The sequence below is a fragment of the Acomys minous genome (assembly GCF_964271855.1).
Source record: "Acomys minous genome assembly, chromosome: 13".
Classification (NCBI taxonomy): Eukaryota; Metazoa; Chordata; class Mammalia; order Rodentia; family Muridae; genus Acomys; species Acomys minous.
In genome coordinates this window covers 603,367-627,022 of record NC_140495.1, presented here as the reverse complement: position 1 = coordinate 627,022, position 23,656 = coordinate 603,367, and the positions used below count along the sequence as shown (strand labels likewise).

Sequence of the window (23,656 nt, the reverse complement as noted above, 5' to 3'; positions counted from 1 at the left end):
AGCTGGGGCCAAAGTGTAGTCTTTTCTATGTTTAATGCTCTTTATACACAACGACTACTCCTGTGCTGCAGGTAAGTTTCTATTACGTAGTTATAATAGGTTCCTGTTTCTGAGAAGATAGGGCCCCCAACCACTGTTCTCAAGCACTCTTCCACTTGCTCCCCCACTTATGACCGGGGTGACCCGACTGCTCCCTCTTTCAGAAGAAGGAGTTGAAGCTTCGAAGTTAAGTAATTTTCCCTTAGTTGGGCACTGGTAGGTGACAGGGTCAATTCTAAGTTCAGTGCTGTAAAATACTTTAAATATTTTAGGAGCGCAGTTTGAAAAAGATCTAAACTTTACCTGGCTGTAAGAATCTAAATTACAGGATATATTTGAAAGGTTCTATTACTCTGCCTGGAACAACAAATATTTGAGAAAATTAACCCTTGAGGTGCTAGGGGAAAAGACATACCCGGGTCACACTAACAGCCTGCTGAGCCCAGCCTTCCTGACAGTACCTGCAAGTAGTTGCTCACTAAACTGCTCATGCTGGAGCTCCGGCTGGGAGGTTTCCACATGTACGCAGAAGAGCCGCTGGCCAGTGTCCTCCTGTGGGGCCACAGAACAAACACACTTGCATTCAGATGAGAAAACAAACTCAGGTATATACATACTCCCCCTCCCCCACGAACACATGTGCAAACGCACACACAGCACATACACACATGCACAAAGGAAGTGGTACCGAAAGTTACTAGGTGTACTAGCTGATTTTGTGTCAACTTGACACAAGGTAGAGTCATCGGGAGGAAGGAGCCTTGGGTGAGGAAATGCCTCCATGAGATCCAGCTGGGAGGCATTTTCTCAATTAGCCTATTGTGGGTGGGGCCATCTCTGGGCTGGTGGTCTTGGTTTCTATAAAAAAGCAGGCTGAGTAAGCCATGTGAGGCAAGCAGGTAAGCCGTGTTCCTCCATGGCCTCTGCATCAGCTCCTGCCTCCTGGTTCCTGTCCTGACTTCCTTCAATAATGAACAGCTATATGGAAGTATAAGCAAATAAACTCTTTTCTCCCCAACTTACTTTTTGATCATGGTGTTTCCTTGCAGCAACAGAAATCCTGACTAAGACACTATGCAACCAGGTGGTAGGAGGATATGGTCTGGATATCTCTTAAATTTGTCTACCAAAGGGTTCATATGTTGGTCCTGTGAGTGGTGGTACAGAGAGATAGTGGGACCTTTAAAAAATGTGGCTAATATCAGCCCTTAGAACAACTGGGGGTGTGCTGCTGGAAGGCACTATGGAACAGTAACCCCTGGCTTACTATCTGGGGCATGTGATGTCTTACTTCTGCATAGACTATTCCTCATTCCCTCTCTGCCTACCTGCTCTGAAGTGATAGTCAAAGGGATCCGTTGCCAGAGCCTGGGCCATGTTGCCTAGGCCTTCAGCCTCTCAAATTGTGAGCAAGACAAGCCACCCTCCTTTTTTCCCCCTAAAAGGAGGAGTTTCAAGACTCCTTAAAAATTTAAGGCTTTATTTTTATGTGTGGTGTATGTGTGAAGGGGTGCCGGTAGAGGCCAGAAGAGGGTATCAGATTTTCCTAAAGCTGAAGTGGCTGTAAGCTGCTTGATGTGGGTTCTGGAATTTGAACTTAGGACCTCTTGAAAAAGCAAGAAGCACTCTTAACTGCGGAGTCATGCCCCCAGACTAGAAATGTCTTTTCTTTATAAAGGTAGTCTGCCTCAGGTTCTTCATTATAGTAACAAATGCTTGAATGCAGGAGTACTCTTTCCTAGATGGAGCAAAAAGAGGAAAACACAACACTTCTTTCCAAAGAGTTCCACAGGCTGTGGCAGGTGCTCCACTGCTGTAGTTTAACATCATGGGCTGTGGCAGGTGCTCCACTGCTGTGGTTTAACATCACGGGCTGTGGCAGGTGCTCCACTGCTGTGGTTTAACATCATGGGCTGTGGCAGATGCTCCACTGCTGTGGTTTAACATCATGGGCTGTGGCAGATGCTCCACTGCTGTGGTTTAACATCATGGGCTGTGGCAGATGCTCCACTGCTGTGGTTCAACATCATGAACCGTGGCAGGTGCTCCACTGCTGTGGTTTAACATCATGGGCTGTGGCAGGTGCTCCACTGCTGTGGTTTAACATCATGGGCTGTGGCAGGTGCTCCACTGCTGTGGTTTAACATCATGGTGTGGGTGTTAGGGATGGCCCCACAGTTAAGAATGCTTGTTAAGCAATCATGAGGACTGCAGTTTGGATCCCAGCACCTATGTGACAAATGAAGTACCCTGGACACCTCAGAAATCCCATCTCTTAAGAGAGGTGAAGACACAAAGATCACTGGGGCTTGTTAGCTTACAGCTTACAGCAGAAAACTTGAGAGGCCCAGCTTCAGGGAGACACCTGCCTCAAAATAATAGATACAGAGGAACAAAGGATAACTGGTGCCCTCCTCTGACATCCAAGCATTTGCACATACAAACAAACATGCATACACTCACATGTACACACATACAAACATGCATACACTCACATGTACACACATACAAACATGCATGCACTCACATGCGTACACATACAAACATGCATGCACTCACATGCACACACAGGCAAAGCAATCAACCTAAATACTGTAGCTTTCTTTCACTCTTCTTCCGCCTCCAAAAACAAAACAAACAAAAAGCCTCAGTAAAACATTTTCCAAGTTTTAGTTGTTTTAGGTACCTGTCACAGTCTATTTGTCAATGAGAAAAAATAGAAAAAGAAAAAACATTCAAACTGGTTTAAAAAATAAAAAGGTACCACTGTGCTGAGAGGGCTAAAGTCACTTCTTTATTACGTATCTACAGTGTGGCTGAAGACCTGAATGAGCCTCAGGCACGGTGACTGTACAAGGGACTATATATATAAGATTGTATAAGGGACTAAATAAGACCCTTCACTGAACAAAGTTCTGCTGGGTGCTGTGGCTCTGAAGCACAGGGCTGCGGGACAAATCTCCATTCACAGGACACTGTAATCTAATCACACCTTTACCCCACCATAATCAACCTGGAGTTATTGAACTGTCAGACTTATTGGTCCCTTCAACCTAGTAATGACCCTAGTCAAGAGTGTCACACACTCACACGTGTGTGTGAGGAGGGAGGATGGAGATGGAGGAAGGAAACGCTTGGTGCATTATCACTGTGGAAAGGTGGAACCATCCTAACTCCACAAGGGGGTGTCACACCTGGATACGGTTACTCATGAAGTTGAATATTCTACATCATGGGTCTGCTGGCCTGTAAATGAGCTTGTGAAGTACATGGTCGAACAACTATTCCTGAATGAAAGCTGTCACAGAACATGTGAAGTAATGAGCAGTGTGGCCTCACATAGTGCTATGGCTTGATTCTACCCCACCGCCATAGAGCCACAGGTGTATGTACAAGTAAAACTACAGAATATGAAATGAAAAAGGCAAGTACAAAGTAACAGCTTTCTCATGACTCGCTGTACATAAAATGTTGAAAATGTACATTATATAGAATATATATGATATCATAAAATATTTATGGATACATATACATATAGAAAAAACAAAGCCTTGCGATCGATATGCCTCAAGCTTGTACTGTGTACTTCTGGACAGGAAAAAGGAGAAAGACAGCAGTAAGGTACGTACTTAGATGTATGATATTTTATTTCTTTTTTCTTTTCTTTTCTTTTTTTTTTTTTGTTGTTGTTGTTGTTTGTTTGTTTGTTTTGAGACAGTTTCTCTGTATAGCCCTTACTGTCCTGGACTCGCTTTGTAGACCAGGCTGATCTTGAACTCACAGCGATCCTCCTGCCTCTGCCTCCCAAGTGCTGGGATTAAAGGCGTGCGCCACCACCGCCCGGCTGATATTTTATTTCTTAAAAGACAAATGTATCAGACTGAAGAAAGAAACCTTATGAGTATCAGCCCAAAAGAAAAAATCTCCCATTGGACAAATATGGGTTATGCTCCAAAATAATGACAGAACGTAAGCCACTGAACAATATAACAAGACAACTTCCCCCAAACAAAAACCCACCACTACCCAAAAGCCCATGAGCCAATGCTTATATAAATGAACGAATAAATGGGGAAGGCAGAAAGACTACTTATGAGGCTGTATGTAGTTTACTGAGCAGGCAGAATGGCCGGACAGATGGGTGGCAGTCCCCAAAACACCGCACATCTCTTTTCTCAACTTTTTGAAAGAAAGCAATCCCCCACAGTACCTGGCAAACGTGGGCCAGGCGGCATCCAGGTCGTAGCCCCTCGACGCTAGATCAAACTGAACCTCTGTCAGCTCATACAATTGGCCCACAATGTCAGAGCTCAGCTTTGCCTTCAGAAAGGGGCTTCTCGCATAGTACCAGTCACTGCAGAAAATATACACTGTATCAACTGAGGAGTGACAAGGATGAGCAAAGAGTGAACCTACTCAAGACGATCTGTGCAGCTCTCTCTCTGCTTTACCAGACCCAGTAATATGTCACTAAATCAAAAAACAGGCGAACCATTTTATCTCCCACTGCCAGATCTTAGGTTCTCAAATAAGCTTTCTTCCCACCAAAGAAACTGTTGCAATGATATCTCTTTTCCTTCAAAGAATTTGAGATCCTCAAATCTTAGTGACTTGCCAAGAAAGGGCAACTACAGGAGACAGGGCACTTCCTTTTGTGAAGATAACCTCAACTTTTATTCCTTTCACAGAAATCAACAAGACACACTGGGCTCATTTCTAACTTCTGCCCAGACATCAAATAAAAAGCCAAGGAGCAGATGTCTATCCAGAAATGTTGAATGTACGTTGTTAGTGGTTTATGTATTTCACATGAAGCAATAAGAAGTTAAAAGCACAGTACTGATGAGTTTAAGGGATTACGTGGCTGATATTTGTGGTCTGTGAGCTTGAGCTGTTTAAAGCAGTCTTTACCAAATACCCAGATCAATATACTCTTCAAATCAAGTTCACAAATGTTTTTGTTCTGTTTTGTTTTTTGAGACAGGCTTTCTGTGTAGTTTTGGCTGTCCTAGATTCTGGCCTTGAACTCATAGTGATCTGTCTGCCCCTGCCTCCGAGTGCTGGGATTACAGGCATGTGCCACCAAGTCTAGCTGCGCAAATGTTTTTTTTAAACTCATAAGCCTGTCACAGGAATACAAACTATTCTTTTATGTAAATAAAATGCAAACATGACAATATAGAGCTAAGATTTGCTTGCAATTTTAAAAAAGTTCTTTCTTGCATAAACTCGAATTTCTGGGGAGAGGCAGAGCAGACCCAGAAAAGGAATGCTGACAACCCAAGGAGGTTCAGCTGATAGCTCCAGATCTGCAGCTCCTCACCCAACACTTCCTGGCCTTCCTCACTCAGGCCTGCCTCTCCTCCTCCCTTCCTGTTTCCTGGTGAGCCTGTAGCACTTAACAGGTACAAAGGCTGACACATGGGCAACCTAGATTCACAGCAGTGGCCCTTCAGTCTCCAAGGAGCCCTGACAGGCTGAGGGGTCCTCACTCTGGTAGGAGTTAAGAGGTCGGGCTCTAAGCTCTAAGTCACAGCTGGGCACATGAGAGAACGAGAGAAATGCAGTCTTCCCCTCTTCTATCCTACATGTTCAAAGATGGGTAAAAAGAGAAAAGAATAACGGATGTGAAAGAAACTAGAGGCACCTGCTGCTGGCATTCTGGTTTGGCTGACATGATTTCCATTTCTCAGTGCTATGGGGTTGAGCCCAGCAAAGTCTCGCAATTACCTGGTCACTTTAGTGTTCATGAAGCACTGTTGCAAGGTGTCTGCCAGCCTCTGGTGCACCAAAGAATAGCGAATGAAGGCTCTCCCTTTTCCCAGAGATGTTCGGAGCTGAAAACACAGATTATATTGGGAAGAACACCTGCCTCAGGGAGGATTAGCAAAGGCCACATACAAGACAGAACATGCTGTTCAACCTACTCTGACACTGGCAGCTCTCATGCCCCTCAAAGGACACAAGGCATCTGGTACTGTCACTCTAGAGTGAAGTCTGAGCTGGGAGGGCTCATCCCAGGCCTCCAGCGGAGACTATGTTGCAGCACACACGTGAAGAAAGATATATCAATATGACTCAAACACTTACATATTCAAGAGTCACTTTTGTTCCTTTTCCATCAGAATCTGATTCAAATAGGAAACTCCTTTATTTAATCTAGAGCAAGAAGTGAAACCTGGAGGCAGCTGAACGGCTTCTCGCACAGGAGCTACAGGAGGAAGGGATGTTAAGATAGGCTGGTGCTAGGTGTAAGGTCCTGGGGGTCTGAGAGAGGGGCCTCAGAGGTTTGGTTGGAATGTGTGGAAGGGAGAATAGAAAGAGTGGAGTTGTGTAAGGGGAGCTTTGCAAAGGTTTTGCCAGATGTACAACAGCTTCCGTTATCACCTATATGGAGATAAAAACCACCAACCCCTTATGTGTCTGTCCATATTTTTCCAAACTGGGCTGGTTTCTTTTTAGATAAGCCAACTCATTGCATTTCGTCAGTGTGCCATGGCTGAGAACAGGACTTTCCAGGAAGTCTTGTCACCTAGGAGTGTATGTCATAAGAAAAGCCCAGGTGTCCATAACTCTACCATGACTGTGATGACGAAAGCATGTAAAGGCATAAAGGGATCCATCTAAGGTTTAGTCACTTGCAACATGGTGCTCTGGGCAGACTCTGCTATGAAGCTGCAATGCAGGGCCCTACTGGCTGTGGGCATGTGGCAGCCAAAACAAGTAGACTAAAGGGAACTGCCATAGAAGATGCTTGAGACAGGTTTGCAAACTGAGATTCTTAATTCTGAGCTATCATCTCTAAAGCAGTCAAGCATTCAAAACACACTGACCTACCACAGGTAACTATTGGCACAAGCTCTGGATATAAGTAGAGAAAGCAGGGCCAAGACTCTACCCCTTTAATGGTCAAAATGTGGTGAGAGAGAGATGACAGTACTTTGGTCAAGAAAAGGCCTTACTATTCTCTACTGTTAAGATGCCCTGGATTGAGACAGGGTATATGTGGCATACCACTAAGGCATCAATGATGCTGTAAACATCCCAGTAGCAGTTAACACCTTCAACTCAGAGCAATTTACCTTCTCAGTGATGACTCAAGGAAATGATATATTATGAAGTGGTTTTAAAAGACATAAAACCTCATGAGCTTTGAAAGCCACAGATATTTCTCCATGTCTGTACTACGCATAGTCACAGCGGCTGAAGTGGAGGTGAGCAGAAGACTGACTTATATAAAGCACATTGGTATGCTTCCAAATAGTTACCTCAGCAGATACTTAGGGGACAACCTAGATGCTGGACCCAAATACAAACACTTTATCCTCTGACAGTGAGTGGAGAAAAAGTGCTCAGTGGGAACAACATCTGGGCAGCCAAGAACAGCTAGGCAAGGTGTATACCTACATACGCAAAAACTGTAGTGGAGGAGTTTAGTCAGACCTCTGCCCACAAAGCCACTCTTGTCTGCTAGCTCCCTCCCTGAGCAGGAGTAAGCCATTATTATTCCTCCTACATGACAGCAAAACTTCCGACATGGTAACATTTCAGCTCATTAGCTGAAGAGACAGATGATTATATAAAGGGAGCTAGCTACTTACTGTAAAGTCCTTTGGGAAAAGGAATATTTCCTCTATACTGCAAATGAAAGTTAACTACATATCCCTTTTTTTAAAAATTGCTTTAGAGCAGGGGCCAGGTTTCACTACTCAGTTCCGAGTTTTCTTCGCATCCAATTAGAGCCCATAGACACCATGCTGAAGAGAACACAAAGCAGCACAGGGCAGGAGACCTGCAGGGAGCATGAGCTCCTTGTGTTTTAAACCAGGCCATTGCGCCATGAGCCTGGAGTCCAGCTGGCTTCCTTACACTTCAGGGAAACACAGCGCCATGAGCCTGGAGCCCAGCTGGCTTCCTTACACTTCAGGGAAACACAGCGCCATGAGCCTGGAGCCCAGCTGGCTTCCTTACACTTCAGGGAAACACAGCGCCATGAGCCTGGAGCCCAGCTGGCTTCCTTACACTTCAGGGAAACACAGCGCCATGAGCCTGGAGCCCAGCTGGCTTCCTTACACTTCAGGGAAACACAGCACCATGAGCCTGGAGCCCAGCTGGCTTCCTTACACTTCAGGGAAACACAGCACCATGAGCCTGGAGCCCAGCTGGCTTCCTTACACTTCAGGGAAACACAGCGCCATGAGCCTGGAGCCCAGCTGGCTTCCTTACACTTCAGGGAAACACAGCGCCATGAGCCTGGACCCCAGCTGGCTTCCTCACACTTCAGGGAAACACAGCACCATGAGCCTGGAGCCCAGCTGGCTTCCTTACACTTCAGGGAAACACAGCACCATGAGCCTGGAGCCCAGCTGGCTTCCTCACACTTCAGGGAAACACGGTGCCAAAAGGGCCCACTTTGAGCCCCTAGAAGAGGCTCACTAGAATGCTCACATATGTTAGTGCTCACAGTAAAGAGATATGGCTATCTCCTGCCCAAAAGGCCCTGAGGAAGTCTATAAATTCTTCTGAGCTATCAAATTCTAGTTACACTGGAAGACCAAAAGGGCACCTGAGTACTAGGGTCACTCAGTACCCAGCAGTTCCCATAGATACGAGCTTCACTTCTGGGTTGATTGTCCTGATGACAAAGGAAGAGTTATTGGGGACAGGGATGGGAAAGAGGCGTGAAGGGAATCATCTGAGGTTGAGTCATTCACAATATGGTGTCCTGAGCAGACTCTGCCATGGACTTCAACACAGGCCTTCTAGCTTCTGATGCAAAGCAGCCAAGGCAAATGGATTAAAGGAACTGCCACGGAGGTCTTGGGACAGGATTGCAAATTAGGATCCACAAGGAAGAAAAGTGTGCACTGTGGTGTGTCTGTGTGTAGTAAGTCAAAGCCAGGGCATTCAGCCCTTTGTCAAGGGCCCAGCTGATGTAGTCACTTAGCAGCCCTACATGATAAGAAATATCGTTGAGATTCTACGCTATTCTCCCCTCACATCTAAGTTTCCTGAGGAAACTGCTGGAAAAGTAGCCTAGCAACACTAAAATTATTGGTATTCATTCATTCATTCATTCATTCATTCAGTATGTGTGTGTGTGTGTGTGTGTGTGTGTGTGTGTGTGTGTGTGTGTGTACACGTGTGTGTGTGTGTGTGTTCACTCTAGGATATGTGTGTGTCATGGCATATATGGGCGAGGTCTGTTCTCTCTTTCTATCATGAGAATCCTAGACCTGAAACTTAGGTTATCAGGGTTGGTGCCCAATACTTTTTACCTAATGAGTTGTCATGTAAGCTCCCTGGCCTAGCAATTCCAAAGAAAATGATTTATTAAAAAAAAAAAAAAAAAGGAAATGGTATTGCACACTTCCAAAGGGTGCCATAAACAGAGACTTCCAGTGTGGACAGCCTAGCTGGGGAGTGAAACTTTGGACCAGGTTCATTTCTGCTTAGTCTACACTCAGCTAGTTTCCATGAGCTTGAACCAAGTAACAGGTGCCCAGTGTCTTGGCTTCTTAACCACCCACAGACTTCATGCTATACCCCAGCTATTTGTAGAAGAGGTGTCCCCCAAGAAGCTTTAGACATGCCAGGGGAAGACAGGCGGTCCTTCCGTCCGTGGCTTGGCTTACCTCAGAGATGGACCTGACAAACCGTATCCCATCATTTGCTCCCTTCACCTTGGCTAGGCACGCACAGAAGTAATCCCAGTAGTCCTTCTTGCTACCCAGGAGGCTAGTCTTCTCCTTCTGATCAAACTGGGCAGGGAAAGGAATAGAGACAGAGTCTGAGCTCACTGTTGTTCATGCTCTACTGACATGATAAAACATCACCAGCTTCCTAGGGACAGGTACTGGGGGGCTCTTAATGCTCTTATTTTGATTTACTGGCAAATTAGATTATGTTAATCTCAAAACAAGGGGGTTTTATTTTTTAGATTTATTTATTTAATATGTATACAATGCTCTGCCTGCATGTGTGCCTGCCCGTCAGAAGAGGGCATCAGATCTCATTATAGATGGTTATGAGCTACCATGTGAGCTGGGAATTGAACTCAGGACCTTTAGAACAGCCAGTGCTCTTAACCTCTGAGACATCTCTCCAGCCCACAATTCACAAACTAGATGTGCAGACTAAGGCTACTAAATACAGCTCAAGGTCATATAACTAGTAGGATTTAGGACTAATAGCTATCCCAAAAGACTTATCTAGCATAAAGCCTGAGTTGTAGTTTAGTGTAGCAAGCTGGATAGATGACTGATTAATAAAAAAAAGAGAGAAAAGGATGGAGAAAGGAAGGCAAGAAGGAGAAAAAGGTAATAAAAGAAAAAAAAAACAGATCTATCCTCCTATGGGTTACTAGTTTGGTGGAAAACCCCTAATGTGATAAGGAAAGTCAAGTGAAGAATCTTATGTTAACAGGGTGTTAACAGTGCTGTAGCTTAGGGAACGAGGTAATGACATTTTATCCATTACTCAACTCTCTTAGAATACAAGAAAAAGTCAAATAGCTGTCAGTGCTAAGTACTTTCAAATTCAAAACCAAAATGGGCTTAACTGGAAAAGAGAAACAAACAAAGCAAGCAAACCCTGATGGCCAGCTGGTGTCAGGGGAGCTTACTCTAGCATTCTCCCACCCTGGGCTCTCCAGTGGGATGGGGTCTAGAGTACAGCAGGTATCTTTTTATACCATTTATCGCATTTGCCCCTGGTTGTGGGAGCAAGATTCACATACGCTATTATCAAATCCACATTACACAAAACACAAGCAAGCAAACAAAAATAGTATTGCCTTATACAACTTTGGTAAAATGACTGCAGGTCTATTTACTTCCTGTCTATTTCAAAAACATGTACTTCCCAAACCATCATACTTGTCTGGGTCAAACTAACCAGGCACAAAAGTTACACCATGAAAATATGAAAAGAATGTCTGCTTGACAAAATAGCCAGTGCCATGGTAACCAGCTTGAGGAGCAAGGCTCTGTAATGGACTGTGAATGATTTTCCAGAGTCTGCACTCCTGAAAACTGCCTTCATGCCTGGCTGTGTACATATATTGTGTTTGTAAGAGAAAGACACCACAGACCACGCCAAGTTCTCAAAGGGTGTAAGTAACTACCCTGCAGCTAAGAGCTTTGCTGGAAAGGTATCCTGACCACACGGGAGGACTGAGCTCTCAGTTCCCAGAGCATCCTGACCACACGGGAGGACTGGGCTCTCAGGACTGCTTTGACTCTTAGTCTCATGGACAGGGGCTTAATTGTTCCTTTGTGCTTTCTGAACGACATCCTGGAAACTGATAAAACTCACGCAAATGGGGAACAAGAGACAACTGTGACAAAACAACACGTGACAGGCGCCACTTACTTGCAGAAGATACTCAAGTTTATAAGAAAACTTGTGCAAGCTGGTGCTGTCATCTGTGACTGGCTCTCCTCCTTCCTTAAATTCATTGCTTAGTTCTGTCACTGCATCTTTAAGACAACAAACAGGAACATGTGACTGGAGAGACACACTTGTCTACTTCACACTTAAACAGCCCTAAAATTGGCATGCATCTTAGATGTGCTGAAAAGCAAGTCTGAGAAATGAGCAGAAATAACACCAGAAAGCGTTAGTGGTCAGTGACAGTCACCTCGGGAACACAAAGGACATGTCAGTGTTCAGATGATACAACTTCAGTAGGAGAGGCACAGTGCACTCCAGCAGCTCGCTGACTGGGCATGGGTTTGTTTCATTTTGTACATTCATCCCTGTGTGTCCACCACCAAGCTAGCATTATGTGTAGGACTTGCTGGACAGCAAGTCAACAAATGGTTGGTACGTGGATTAATCACACACACACACACACACACACACACACACACACACACACACACACACACACCAAAACCAAACAAAACAAAAAACAGGCTTAGGACAGTGAAGGGCAAGAGAATGGCCAGGATAAATTCTGTTTTGTTTTGTAATAACAAAACACCAAATGCTGGGTATTCACCAAGTAAAAATATGTAACATTTTAACAGCCCTGAAATTGGGATTCATGTTAGATATGTTGAAAAATAAGGCAACACTTGCTTTACAATAATGAATTAAACAAGAAACACATGTAAAAGCCAAGGCATCAGTTTTGAAGATGCCAAATGGTGGCCTCTGGTACTTAATCGTGTAAAGATCCATTTCATAACTTGCCCCCACAGCAATTAAACCATACTTAAAAGACTACTCTGTAAACCAGCACTGAGGTCTTTTCAGGGTGGCCATGACCCAATCACTTGTCACTAGACTCTAAAAAGTTTCATTTCTCTTCAACAGTGGGAGCCAAGCTTCTAGTACAAACTACAGCATTTAGTACAACCCTGTCAGCACAGGTTTCAGAGCACCCAGCAAGTACACTTAACAGTAACAATGATAACAATATGTTCTGTTAACTGGGTGTGCATATTTCATTAATGGAGTATCTGCCTTAGTTTAGTAAGTCTGAGATGTTATGTAATAAGAATTCTAATTTTAGTGCTGAGACAAGATGGACAAATTAAATACAACATGGGATCTAGGAAATAAGACTCTTATTATCACCCCCATTTACAGACAAGGGATACAGGGTTGAGATTTAGCGTTAAGATCCTGTTAGCAAACAGCTGAGCTCTAAGACGACATTGGTCCCTTCACCTCTCCAGGGTGCAGTTTGCTCCCTTGTTTGTTGGTTGGGTTTGAGGACAGGATGTAGGTTTTAAGACGACCGAATCAGCTGTGAGATTCTGTGAAGCCAATGTGGGTTCATAGGCTTTCTTTGAAAACAAGCCACTGTGATACAGAAAAGGCTACTTTGTGGTGAACTCTCTAAAGGCCAACGGCAAACACAGATTTGTCCAAACTGTCACTTATTTTTCTCTGAATGTCTGTATAAACTGAAAATAAAACAAAAATCACCAACCATTTTAGCTGAAAGTCTAGTGTGGTCACCAGCTAAGCCTGGTGGTGTGTAACTCTTCCACACTGATTGTATGATAGTAGGAAAGTCAGACACTCCACTGTGCCTAGCTCCTCCCCTGAACAAGTGACAGCAGCAATGGCATATGCCTCCCAGGACCAAAGAGGAAGATCCCTTGGGCAATCATCTAAAATGGTGAAAGTTGGATACTGCAGTCCACAGAAATGTTGTTATTCTGTCAGGGTGTAGTTTTGTCTGCTTCCCCTCCCTTGCCTTTCTCCAATGGGTTAGGGCAACAAACCCAAGTGGCTCCTCAGGAAGCCGGGAGGTCATAGGCCAAGGGCTAAAATGCAGGGCAGTGGCCACCAGCGGCTGGGGGCTGGTGTGGACAGACGCAACAGGAAACCTCCAAGTTTCTCACCTCCCTTTCACAGAGAGGAAAACATCCTTCTCACTAAAAGCCAAGCTCCCCAAAGTCCAGTAAGGGCAGGTGTGGGGTGCATTAGGGTGATCCCATCAAAGGCAATTGGGCAGCTTAAAGCATATAGACCAATGAAGCCAGCTCCAATTTTCTTAGTGATTTTGTTCGCCAACTAGCTATGCTGCTCTGAGAGGAATGTGAGGTGAGCCCTCCCACTTAGACGGAGGCTGGGTATCTGAGAACCAAATATTTCAATATGATGTCTCCTGAGGGCTCCAATTACTCTGTGTGTGAACAAAGAGGAGAGGGCGGAATTCCGACTACCAACAGCCAGGGCACAGGCCCAAGTTCCTCAAAATCGGCCATTCAACCAGACCTTGTAGATCACGGATGATCCTCTGGAGCTGGGTCTCAGTGCTGTTCGAAGCCATGGTCCTCCTTTCTTGAATGCTTACTCACTTCAGTGCTGTGTGGCTGCCAGTCAGCGATGGTCAGACTTCATGGTGGCACCTGTACAGGGAAGAGGCCACAGTTTAAAGAGTATGGAGGACCTCCACTCTAGGTAAGGACTCAACAGGTGTCTTTCCTAAAGGAGACGACGTGACCTTTTTGTGTGAATCTTGTTAGGAGGTACTCTCAGGTTTGCTTCTGACATACTTATGTTCTGACACCATGACTTGATTCAATACTGTTCTGGTTCTTTTTATTTTTATATCTATTTATTTATTTTTGTCAACTTGATCCAGACTAGAGTTATCAAGGAAGGAACGATAAGCAAGAAGATGCTTCTTAAGACTAAGCTGTGGACAAGCTTCTAGGGCATTTTCTTAATTAGTGATTGATGTGGGAAGGCTCAGCCCATTGTGGCTGGTGCTGGTCCTGGGCGGTATAAGAAAGAAGGCTGTGCAAGTCCTGAAGAGCAGGCAGAGCTTTCTTCCACAGCTACTGCTCCAGATCCTGCCTCGAGGTTCCTGCCTGTTTTCCCTCAGTGACAGAGTATGACTGGAGAGTTTTAAGATAAACTCTTCCCTTCCCAAGTTGCTTTTGGTCACAGTCTTTATTGGAGTAATATAAACCCTAACTAAAACAGACTTTAAAAGGAGCAAGACCAACTTAAAAGCATAGCTGGTTCTTTTTGATCTGCCCATCCTGTCTCTTGGGACATAACTGCCTCATATTTCATCCTCTGAAAAGTCTCCAGCGGCTCCTTTACCACCTTCCACAGAGGTCAGGCCTACTTACCTCAGATTCTGACATCCCTAAACTCTGAGGAGCCAGATCTGTTCAGAGCCGTTATTTTCTCATATTTCCTTCTAAGGAGCACTCATAGCCAGGCAGTGTTTTGTTTTGTTTTGTTTGGGGGGTGGGGGGCAGGAGGCTGGGAATACATACCCTAGGGCTTCTGACAGGAACCGCTTGGCCTGCCTAGTAGAAGGTGACAACTCCATTGTCAGGGTTTTGAGGTTCTTCTACTCTATGTTCAGCTAAGCCTGAGGGTAAAAATACTCCCTGACTTGCCACCCAGGGGCCTACACAGCCCTCCCACCAGCCCAGGGACAAGCTACTATTTTAAGTTCAGTCATAGTTTTCTTCAGTTGGAAAGTCTACAGTTGGCTCAATTTGGGCAGCTGTTAATGTCATTTAAGGACACAGTAGTGTTTGAAGACCAACAAAAAGAGATGTGAGCAGCTATAAGAGTTCAGACCATGCATGTGGACAGCAAGGCCTTTAGGACGCTCTAATCTGCCCTCTAGGCATCCTGTGTGAAGGCACAATGTCTGCTGTATGAACAGTAGCAGCCATATTACTGAGAGCTTGCCCAGGGCTCTGGTACATATTTTACACAGAGCACTTACTTTTCACAATCTTTTTTTCCTGTTTATAAGGAAAATCTGGTGCTCTGTAACCTAAGGCTGAGAGCCAGTGAGTAGAATTGACTTGATTACTGTTCTGTGTGGTTTCAAACCTGGAGTTTTCCCAGTAAACCCTGCAGAACCCTAAGACAGCACAACATCACTACAGAACATGACTTAAGCCTTCTACTGGCTCCTTGGGACTGTCTTGAATGTCAGCGGCTCACTATAACATGTCACTTTTTGTCTGTCTAACACGGGCCAGCTCTCACTCGTTCATTGCTATAGCTCGCTCCTGGAGGTGGCACAAGGAAGCCCTGGTAAGAAAATGGCCCTAAGGCATAAGCAACTCCAGATATTTATAAGCATTCCACTGACTGGTTAGGTCAGCATAGGCTTGTCACTGAACAGGTGCCTCAGATCTATTTTTAACTCACAAGCCAGCACAGTTGTGAGTCAGTGGAAACAGAGGGCTTCTCAGGCCCAGGAAGAAAACGCCAGGCACTCAGACCGCAGTCCTAATAAGCACTGCCTATAAAGGCCCCAACAAGTGCTGGTACCACTCATCGAGGACAATAGACTAGGGACAGGAGTGGTTTCTGAGAAGCCCACGGTTGCAGGACCTTTGATCCCATGGTAATCCCTCAGACTGTGAACTGCAGAAACCTGTCTCTTGTTTAGCATGGCTGGGCCCTAACACACACCTTTAACCCAAAAGCTTTCTGTACACAGGATTTAATGAAGTTAACCCTAGGTCAAGAGGCAGAGCAAGAAGCCATCTGACAAGGCTTAAAGAGTAGGACAGGCTTTTGAGTTGAGGGGTATTTAAGACAGTGTGTAGAAGTAGAAGGAGCTCTTGAGCTCTTGGGCTTTTAGCTCTTCCCCTCCTCAGCTTCTTGCCCTCTGGCTTTTGAGCTAGCAAGCCTTTGTGTTGGGTTTTTTGGCCTTTTCCTCCTGGGCTGTCAGCTGAGGCCATCTCCATTGGGATGTGAGCTGAGCAGGAAGGTCAGCTGGTGCTTTCTCTGCCTCTCTGAGCTAGCAGGTTTTCACCCCAGCATCCGGCTCCTGAGTCTTTATTGGTAATATAGAACGATTGGAATTTCCATTTAAAACAACAGCCTACTTCTTCAGACAAAGCCCAGACAATTTGTCTTAGTTTGCTTTCTATCACTTTGCTTTCTATCACTGTGATAAACACCAAGACCAAAGGCCACTTGAAGAAGAAGAGGTTTATTTCAGCTTACAGTTGTAATCTATCATGAAAGGAAGTCAGGGCAGGAACCTGAGATGGAAACTGGCAGGCAGGAACTGAAGGAGATCGCAGAGGCACACTGCTTACTGACTGCTTAGCCTGCCTTTTTATTCAACCTGGGACCCAGGGGCAGTGCTGCCAGCAATGGGCTGGGCTCCTCCCTTATCATTCACTAAGAAAATATCCCTATAACATGCCCTGAGCCAACAAGACGAATTTTCTCTACTGAGCTTCCCTCTACCCAGATAACCCTATATAAACAGCTAGGCTATACAGGAAGACTCCATCTCCATACCAAAAGCCAAAGGGCTGGGGATGCAGCCCTACTGGTAGTGCCTACCTAGGATGCTCAAAGCCATGGGTTCAAGCTCCAGCACTGAAAAAACAAAAACAAAAGCCACAAACAACAGAAAACAAACAAACCCAATAGTAATAAATAAAATTCACCTAACTGTAAATTGTATCTCCCCTCAAAGCAGTAGTGTGATAAGTTGTTAAAGGTGACAAAAGAACATGTCATTTCTATATGCTAGAAGGAGAGGTGACAGAGTCTCTGTGTCAACTTGCCAGGATGTCCCTGGAGAGGCAGGTGAGGCCAGGTGGAGGCAGAGTGAAGATGGCGGCAACAGCTTCCCGGCATTACTCATTCCTCCGTTGCCAATTCAGGGCATGTGGCTCCCAGATGTAACCACACAGAAGGATGACTGCACGCTCACGCCATGAAGCCCGTGGCTGCATGCCCAGGCAACGTAAGGGCCACAATGAGGCTGAGGTGCGTGTCTCTCGGTGAAGGAAGCTTGGGAAGGAGGTGAGAACAACCCACTGTGACTGACACCCAGCTGAAGATGTGGCTGTGTGTGTACTGTACAACCCACTCACTGAGTTTCCTGGGTTCTAGCTCTCTGGAGTCTGGCCTTCAGGGAAAGCTGTATGCCAATCAAACCAAAGTCTTGGCACAAGGAGGTGGAAACAGACAAAAATGATTTCCTTTAAGACTGAGCTGGGTGTGATGGTGCACACCTTTAGTCTTGGCATTCAAGAGGCAGAAACAGGCATATCTCTGTGAGTTAGAGTCCAGCCTGATCTCCCTAACAAGTTCTGGGCTAGCCAGGGCTACATAGTGAGGCCCTGTTTTAAACAAACAAAAAACAAAACAAAACTTTGTGGTGCTTGAGAGCCGCTGCCCTTTGTCCATGGTACTCACGGTGAGAACTGACTTAGCTTGTACTTGGCTCACAGGCTAATTTTCCAGAGTCTAAAACAATGGTTTTCAACTTTCCTAATGCTGTGACTCTTTAATACAGTTCTTCATGTTGTGGTCACCCCCCAACCATAAAATTATTTCATTCTTACTTCATAACTGTAATTTTGCTACTGTTATGAACTATCTATCTATCTATCTATCTATCTATCTATCTATCTATCTATCTAATATACAAGATATCTGATATGCACCCCCTGTTGTGGTGGCGACCCACAGGTTGAGAACCACTGGCACTTAAAAAGAACAAGACAAAAACAAAACAACAACAAACCCTCTGGGCAGTCACCTAATAGGAAGAACATCAGAGCTCCCTGGAGAGAGCAGAGTTATCTGAAGGACACTGTTTCCATGGACTCTGGAGTACTGTAACCTTGATCTGGGCTTTATTAACAAGGAAAGACAGAGCAGGGGGCAGTTTTAATCTCCACACCATGGTCAACTTCCCCCTCTATACGACTTCTAGAATGATAAAGTCTCCCCTGCCATCTACAACTCCTGAGCAGACTGCTCCCCTAATTCAGAAAATACTAGAGCTTCCATACATGTAGCTAAAATCTTTCTTGCCAACAACTCGATGTTATGTTTAAGTCTATCCCAACGCCTTAAGCCATCAAACTTTCTGGCCAAGAAGAAAAGAAACTAAACACGCTGACTTAAAAAATTATTATTTTTACCTAGGACTAAGTACTGAGAACCTAGTCAGAGCCAAGGTATTCTTTTAGAGGTGAAAGATGATCTCTGATATCCAAATTAATTCCACACCTGTCCAGATACCCTACATGCTAAACACAACATATACAGTATGTTAGTTCCAAACTAAGAAACAAAGACACTCCGCCTGAAGCTTACTTACACTCACATTACATTGTGAATGACTAGTATTCACAATGGCGCCTACAAACTGGCTCAAGCATGAACAACAACACAGTGTCTGAACAGCCACACCAGGAAGAATCCTGAGGAAGACAGCTGGGGTGTGGAAGTCCACCTCACCGCGCTTTCCTAAGACAACTAAAAACTGACCCAGAGAGAACTGGGTTTAGTGGATTCCTCCCCAGTGCCAAACAAAGTGAAACAATGGCAAATTCCACCTTCATCAAAAGAAATACATGATGTTGAAACTCAGAAGGCCTTTCTGCAAGACTAAATAGCCTTGACCTAGTTCAACATACCCAGCACTGTATTAAATACCTCATTACAAACAACAGAGATGACGGCCTTTGACTGGTATTTGTAGTTTTGAAGACCAGGAGGTCCTATTAGCTTGAATGTGAAAAATGTTAGTGAGCAGGCAGGCTACCCTCACCAGAATCTTACTAAGTGACTATGGTACTTTATAGGGGGTTCCAGAGCCCAACGCAGGGGCAGGCATTTCAGCAAATATTAGCAAAGGCTCATTAGGTGATCCAACCCCTTGGACCTATAATTAAAGTATTTCCCAGCTGCATGCCCAGGTCATCTTTTCTGAACCCTCTCTCTTGCAATCACCTTTTAAACAGAATGAGGATTTATGATACAGTCACTGTGTCTTGAACCTTCTCTTGCCCACGTCCCTGTCACCAATTATAAGAGGTTTCTTAAGTCATTTCCCTAGAGCACTAACAAAACCGGCCACAATTTGGCAAAGAGGAATATAGGAGAGGGCTTGGAGGGAGGAAAAAAATGTTGTAATTATATTATAAACCCCCAAATTTTTTTACAAAATGGAAAAAAGTTCTATTTTTTGTTTTGTACTATAGAGGAATGTTAATTCAGAACAAGGCTGTTCTGGCAAGAGATCACATCCAAAGACCTAGGTCTGTGTGATCTGCCTGGAATACAAATCCGCCTTTAATCCAAGAGACGGAGGCAAGCAGATGTGAGTTCAAGGCCAGCCTGGTATAGAGAAGTACCAGGTAAAGAAGAGCTTAGGTCTAGGTGTGGTGGAACACACCTTCAATCCCAAACAATGGTAAAATTAGCTTATAGAAGGAAGCACCCACGTTTGAAAGTGATGTCTAATTGAGTGGCAGAAAAGGTGACGAATCAGAGAAGATCTGACAGAATGGGATACCCGCAACTCTCATGAAAAGAGAGGAAAGGGAAGCTACTTAATGAAGTAATGCAGAGAAAGAGGAGGCAGTTTTTACCAGGACAGTAATAGAGAGATGGGTTGCCGAGAGAGACCTCAGGTGAAGACAAAATAAGACAGAAGATTAGAGCAGATTGCTGAGTTAGTTTGAGGCCAAGCACAGCAATTCTGGGCCAAGAGAGAACCCAGATTGAGTAATTCAGCTTGAAGAGGTGTTTGAGTCAGAAGAGCTGAGTTGAACCAGCCACCCCAGAGCTCAGAAAGAAGAAAGGGTGAGCTTATTAAGCAGTAAGTCCCAGAGGCTGAAAACATTCTAGGCCTACTTTAGGTTGTATGGAGGCTAAAAGCTTCCAGGACTAGGCCTAGGTTACCAGAAAGAGGCAGCAAGTCTCCCAGACAACAACTGAGCCAGGAGAATAAAAGTTACTTCTACACGGTACAAATTATGTGCATTTTAAAACAAACACGTAAATGTGGAGATTATATTGTCCTGGCTGTGAGACTCTCACAGAAGTACTATGCAGAGTGAGTGGGGAAACAATGCAGGGATGGGCTGTGGAACCTCCTCTACCCTAGCCTGGATAAAGACAGCCAGTGTTCTGAGTGCTCAGGGGATTTCTACTAGCACCTGTGGTTCACATCTTAGCCTGGGACATAAGGTCCCATTTTCTGGAGTGGCAGGACTGTCCACTAATCTCTTTTTAGCTGTGTTGGCCTGGATTATCCTGAGAAGCCAAGGCTCTGGCTCCAGGTTTCAGGGATCTGTGCCCTTTATCAAGACTGAGCTCTGCCTCATGATCCCCAAGCCTTCCCCCGACCAAGTCCACTACTCTTTCTGGCCTTATTTGGGACAGAAATAAGGGTGTACCACAGTTTGTTCTCTAAGGAAGTCTTCCTTAGAAATCTTCACTTGGCCCGGAATAATAACCAGTCCACCCACCACACGCCACCCCCCCCCTTAGCCCACCCTCTTATTAGGGGCAGTGTTGTGTCTACTAACTGGTCTTAGGGTGAAGCCTTAATCTCCATATCTAAGAACATGATTGTGTTTGAAGATGGAGTCTTTGGTGGAAAGACATCTGAAATTAAGTGGAGTTTTGATGGTAGGTCCTGATCCAATCTGATTTGTGTTTCTGTAAAGGGAACTACGAACACACGAAACACTACAGAAATGTGAATTAGTGAGAAAGTGGCCAAATGCAAATGAAAAGAGGCCTCAGGACCTGCCAAGCCTTTATTTAGGACTTCAGAGCTGCGGGAAAATAAAGTTTCTGTTGCTTAAGCCTAATTTGTGGCATTTTGTTGTGGTGGCCTAAAGGGGAACATATTTCCCCAAAGCCATCTTCCATTCCCAGATGTGTGGATCTGACAATCAAGTAGGCAAACTGCAGTGAGGTGGTCTCTGGAGTCTGGGTTCTGGTGTGCCCCTGGGGAGGAGCATGATAGAAAATAAAGTCAAGACCCAGAGTTGTTAGAGGACCGTCTTGTGGACTGTGTTTCTGTGCCCCAGATCTGGTAACAGTCCAGACATGGGCTTTGTAATGAGTACTGAAGAATCTCCTTTAGCAATGTTGTGTAGAGAATGCTCCCCATTTATTTCTAATTAGCTGTTAAAAAGTTGAACAGCCAATGCCTGGGCAGAGGAGAGAGGAAAGCGGGACTGCTGATCCCAGCCAGGGGTCTCAGGAAGAGATAGGATTTGTCCATGAGGCAAGGAGTGAACCAAGGCAAAACTGAGGATGGCAAGGAGCCAGGTTAGCATAGAGGGTTAGCACAGATGGATGTCTGCTCAGTCACTGTGCTTAAGGCTTGTTAAATAAATCTAATAGGTCTCTGTCTCATTATTTGGGAGCTGGCTGGGTTAGAAAAAGCTAACAGCTTTAAATTCCCTACTGCACAGGGTAGCTGAAGTCTGAGCGGGAGGCAATGGTCACGACACTTTCCCTTATCAGGGGTAGGTGAGTTCTGTCAATGCAACCCTGGTCAGCCTTTTAGACTGCGCGTATTATTCAACAAATAGTGTGAGGAGAGTCGCGGCACGGTGGAATGAGACTCAATGTACATTTAATTTAGCTCACTTCAAGTTATCTGAACACATTCTATCTTGTTTTTTGGATACAGTGGAGGGGAGGGGAGCCTTTATCTTCCTTCACATACAGATTAAGAATTGTGGTTGGAGAACAGAGGAAGGGGGAGAACGGCTGTTCTCAGCGGCTAACTTTGGCTAAGAAAGTATCTTTTCCATGTTCCTGACCAAGTCTTCAGTTGTCCTGGAAAAAACCATCCAGGGCTATAGCTTCAGTTTCAGCAAATTCCTTACAGCTTCCTTCCTTTCTCTTTCTCTCTTTTTTTCTTTCTTTCTTTTTCTCCCCCTTCAGTTTTTTGGGACAGGTTTCTCTTTGTAGCCCTGGCTGACCTGGACTCACTTTGTAGACCAGGCTGGCCTTGAACTCACTGAGATCGACCTGCCTCTGCCTCTGCCTCCTTGGTGCTGCTGGGATTACAGGTGTGTGCCACTACATCCGGCCTCTTACAGTTCATTTCAACTGACCCGTCTCTGGTTCAGTTGTCCAGACTGACACTGAATCCCCTGGGAATTCTGTCTTGGCCTAGCTCCAAGTACATGAAAAGTTTGCTTGAATGGCTCTTGTGGTTCAGGTTTTTTGGATGCTAAGAAATACTGAAAGTGATGTCCTGCCTCAGGCCAAAGGTGTAGTACCTCAGGCTACTGGATGGCTAGGCTGGCCCATAGGTACAAAAAGCAACCACTAGACCAGTCCATAGTACTGAAACCAATCACCAGGCCACAGCACAGCACTCAAACCACAGATTCTCCTATGCTTTCCCTCTGAACCACAATGTGTAAATATATTCATTCCTGCCACTGTGACCCGGACCACATGAAAATGGGCCCATGGTGCTGTTCAAATGCCTCAGAGCCTTATGAATTCAAAGGGCCATTGGTGGCCACTATGAAGACCAGTCTGACTAACTGGCTCCAATGTTAGAGAACAGATGACAATATTCCTCCTCTTACCCAACTGAGCAGAGCCAGAGCTATGATCCTAGGATGGTACAGACACTTCAGTTAACTGCAGTGTTTTTCCATGTGTAGACCCGCAGAAACATCCCAATTTCTACCCCACAATAGCTGCTCAAATTGAAGTTCAAATGCTGCTTGAGAGAAGCAGAAACAAAGCAGCTGCCTAGATGACCAGATGTCAACATGGCCACAGACAACCGGCCTCTACTTACAGGTACCTCTGAGGGTACAGACACTAGTCATGACCCTCTCTGCTGCCTGGGGATGCTTGTAATGACAGCAGCTCCTAATCTACCAGTGGTTCCCGTCAACACACTTCCTCTAACTCACATTGATACACTCCAGTCTTGAGTTATCAATATCTTGTTTTTGGAATCTCCAGAAATTAGAGGTGACCTGTCAGCCAACCCTTCCTGTAAGGGGATGCCAGGATCAGGGACTGACACTTCTTGGTTACTCTTGTGTTCTGGAGGCAGGAGACCTCCAGCCTCAATGACCAAAATAGGCCAAGGCCACCAGATGTTACTGATTACCTTGCTATTACAAGTGGTGTCTTTTGTCTCATCCCAAAGAACTGGGCTAAACACTTGGCTCTTAGCCATTCTGGCTAAATGGCAAAGGAACCTGAGACCATTTCCAAGTTCTAAAGCAACTGCAAAAATAAAGTAAAATATGAAACACACACACACACACACACACACACACACACACACACACACACACACGGCCTTGCAGGACTCTGTGTACCTTACCTATTTTCTTAATAAAATAAG

At 45.0% G+C, this 23,656-nt stretch overlaps 1 protein-coding gene across 4 annotated transcripts in view; it reads right to left on the bottom strand.

Moving 5' to 3' along the window:
• The window catches only part of FYCO1 (FYVE and coiled-coil domain autophagy adaptor 1), a gene marked incomplete at its 3' end in the record, with an annotated part of 81,643 nt that overhangs the window by 56,354 nt on the left and 1,633 nt on the right, over positions 1-23,656 (bottom strand). For 3 of the 4 annotated variants that reach the window (XM_084752811.1, XM_084752814.1, XM_084752813.1), the window contains exons 2-7: positions 13,777-13,910; positions 11,413-11,519; positions 9,675-9,800; positions 5,770-5,876; positions 4,250-4,393; positions 501-591 (exon numbers count right to left, since the gene is read on the bottom strand). In XM_084752811.1, coding sequence (XP_084608937.1) covers positions 501-591; positions 4,250-4,393; positions 5,770-5,876; positions 9,675-9,800; positions 11,413-11,519; positions 13,777-13,831 — 630 coding nt within the window. In that variant the 5' untranslated portion in view covers positions 13,832-13,910. Of the gene's footprint in view, positions 1-500; positions 592-4,249; positions 4,394-5,769; positions 5,877-9,674; positions 9,801-11,412; positions 11,520-13,776; positions 13,911-14,792; positions 14,895-23,656 lie in introns of those variants that run through there. The other variant, XM_084752812.1, reaches the window with a different exon arrangement.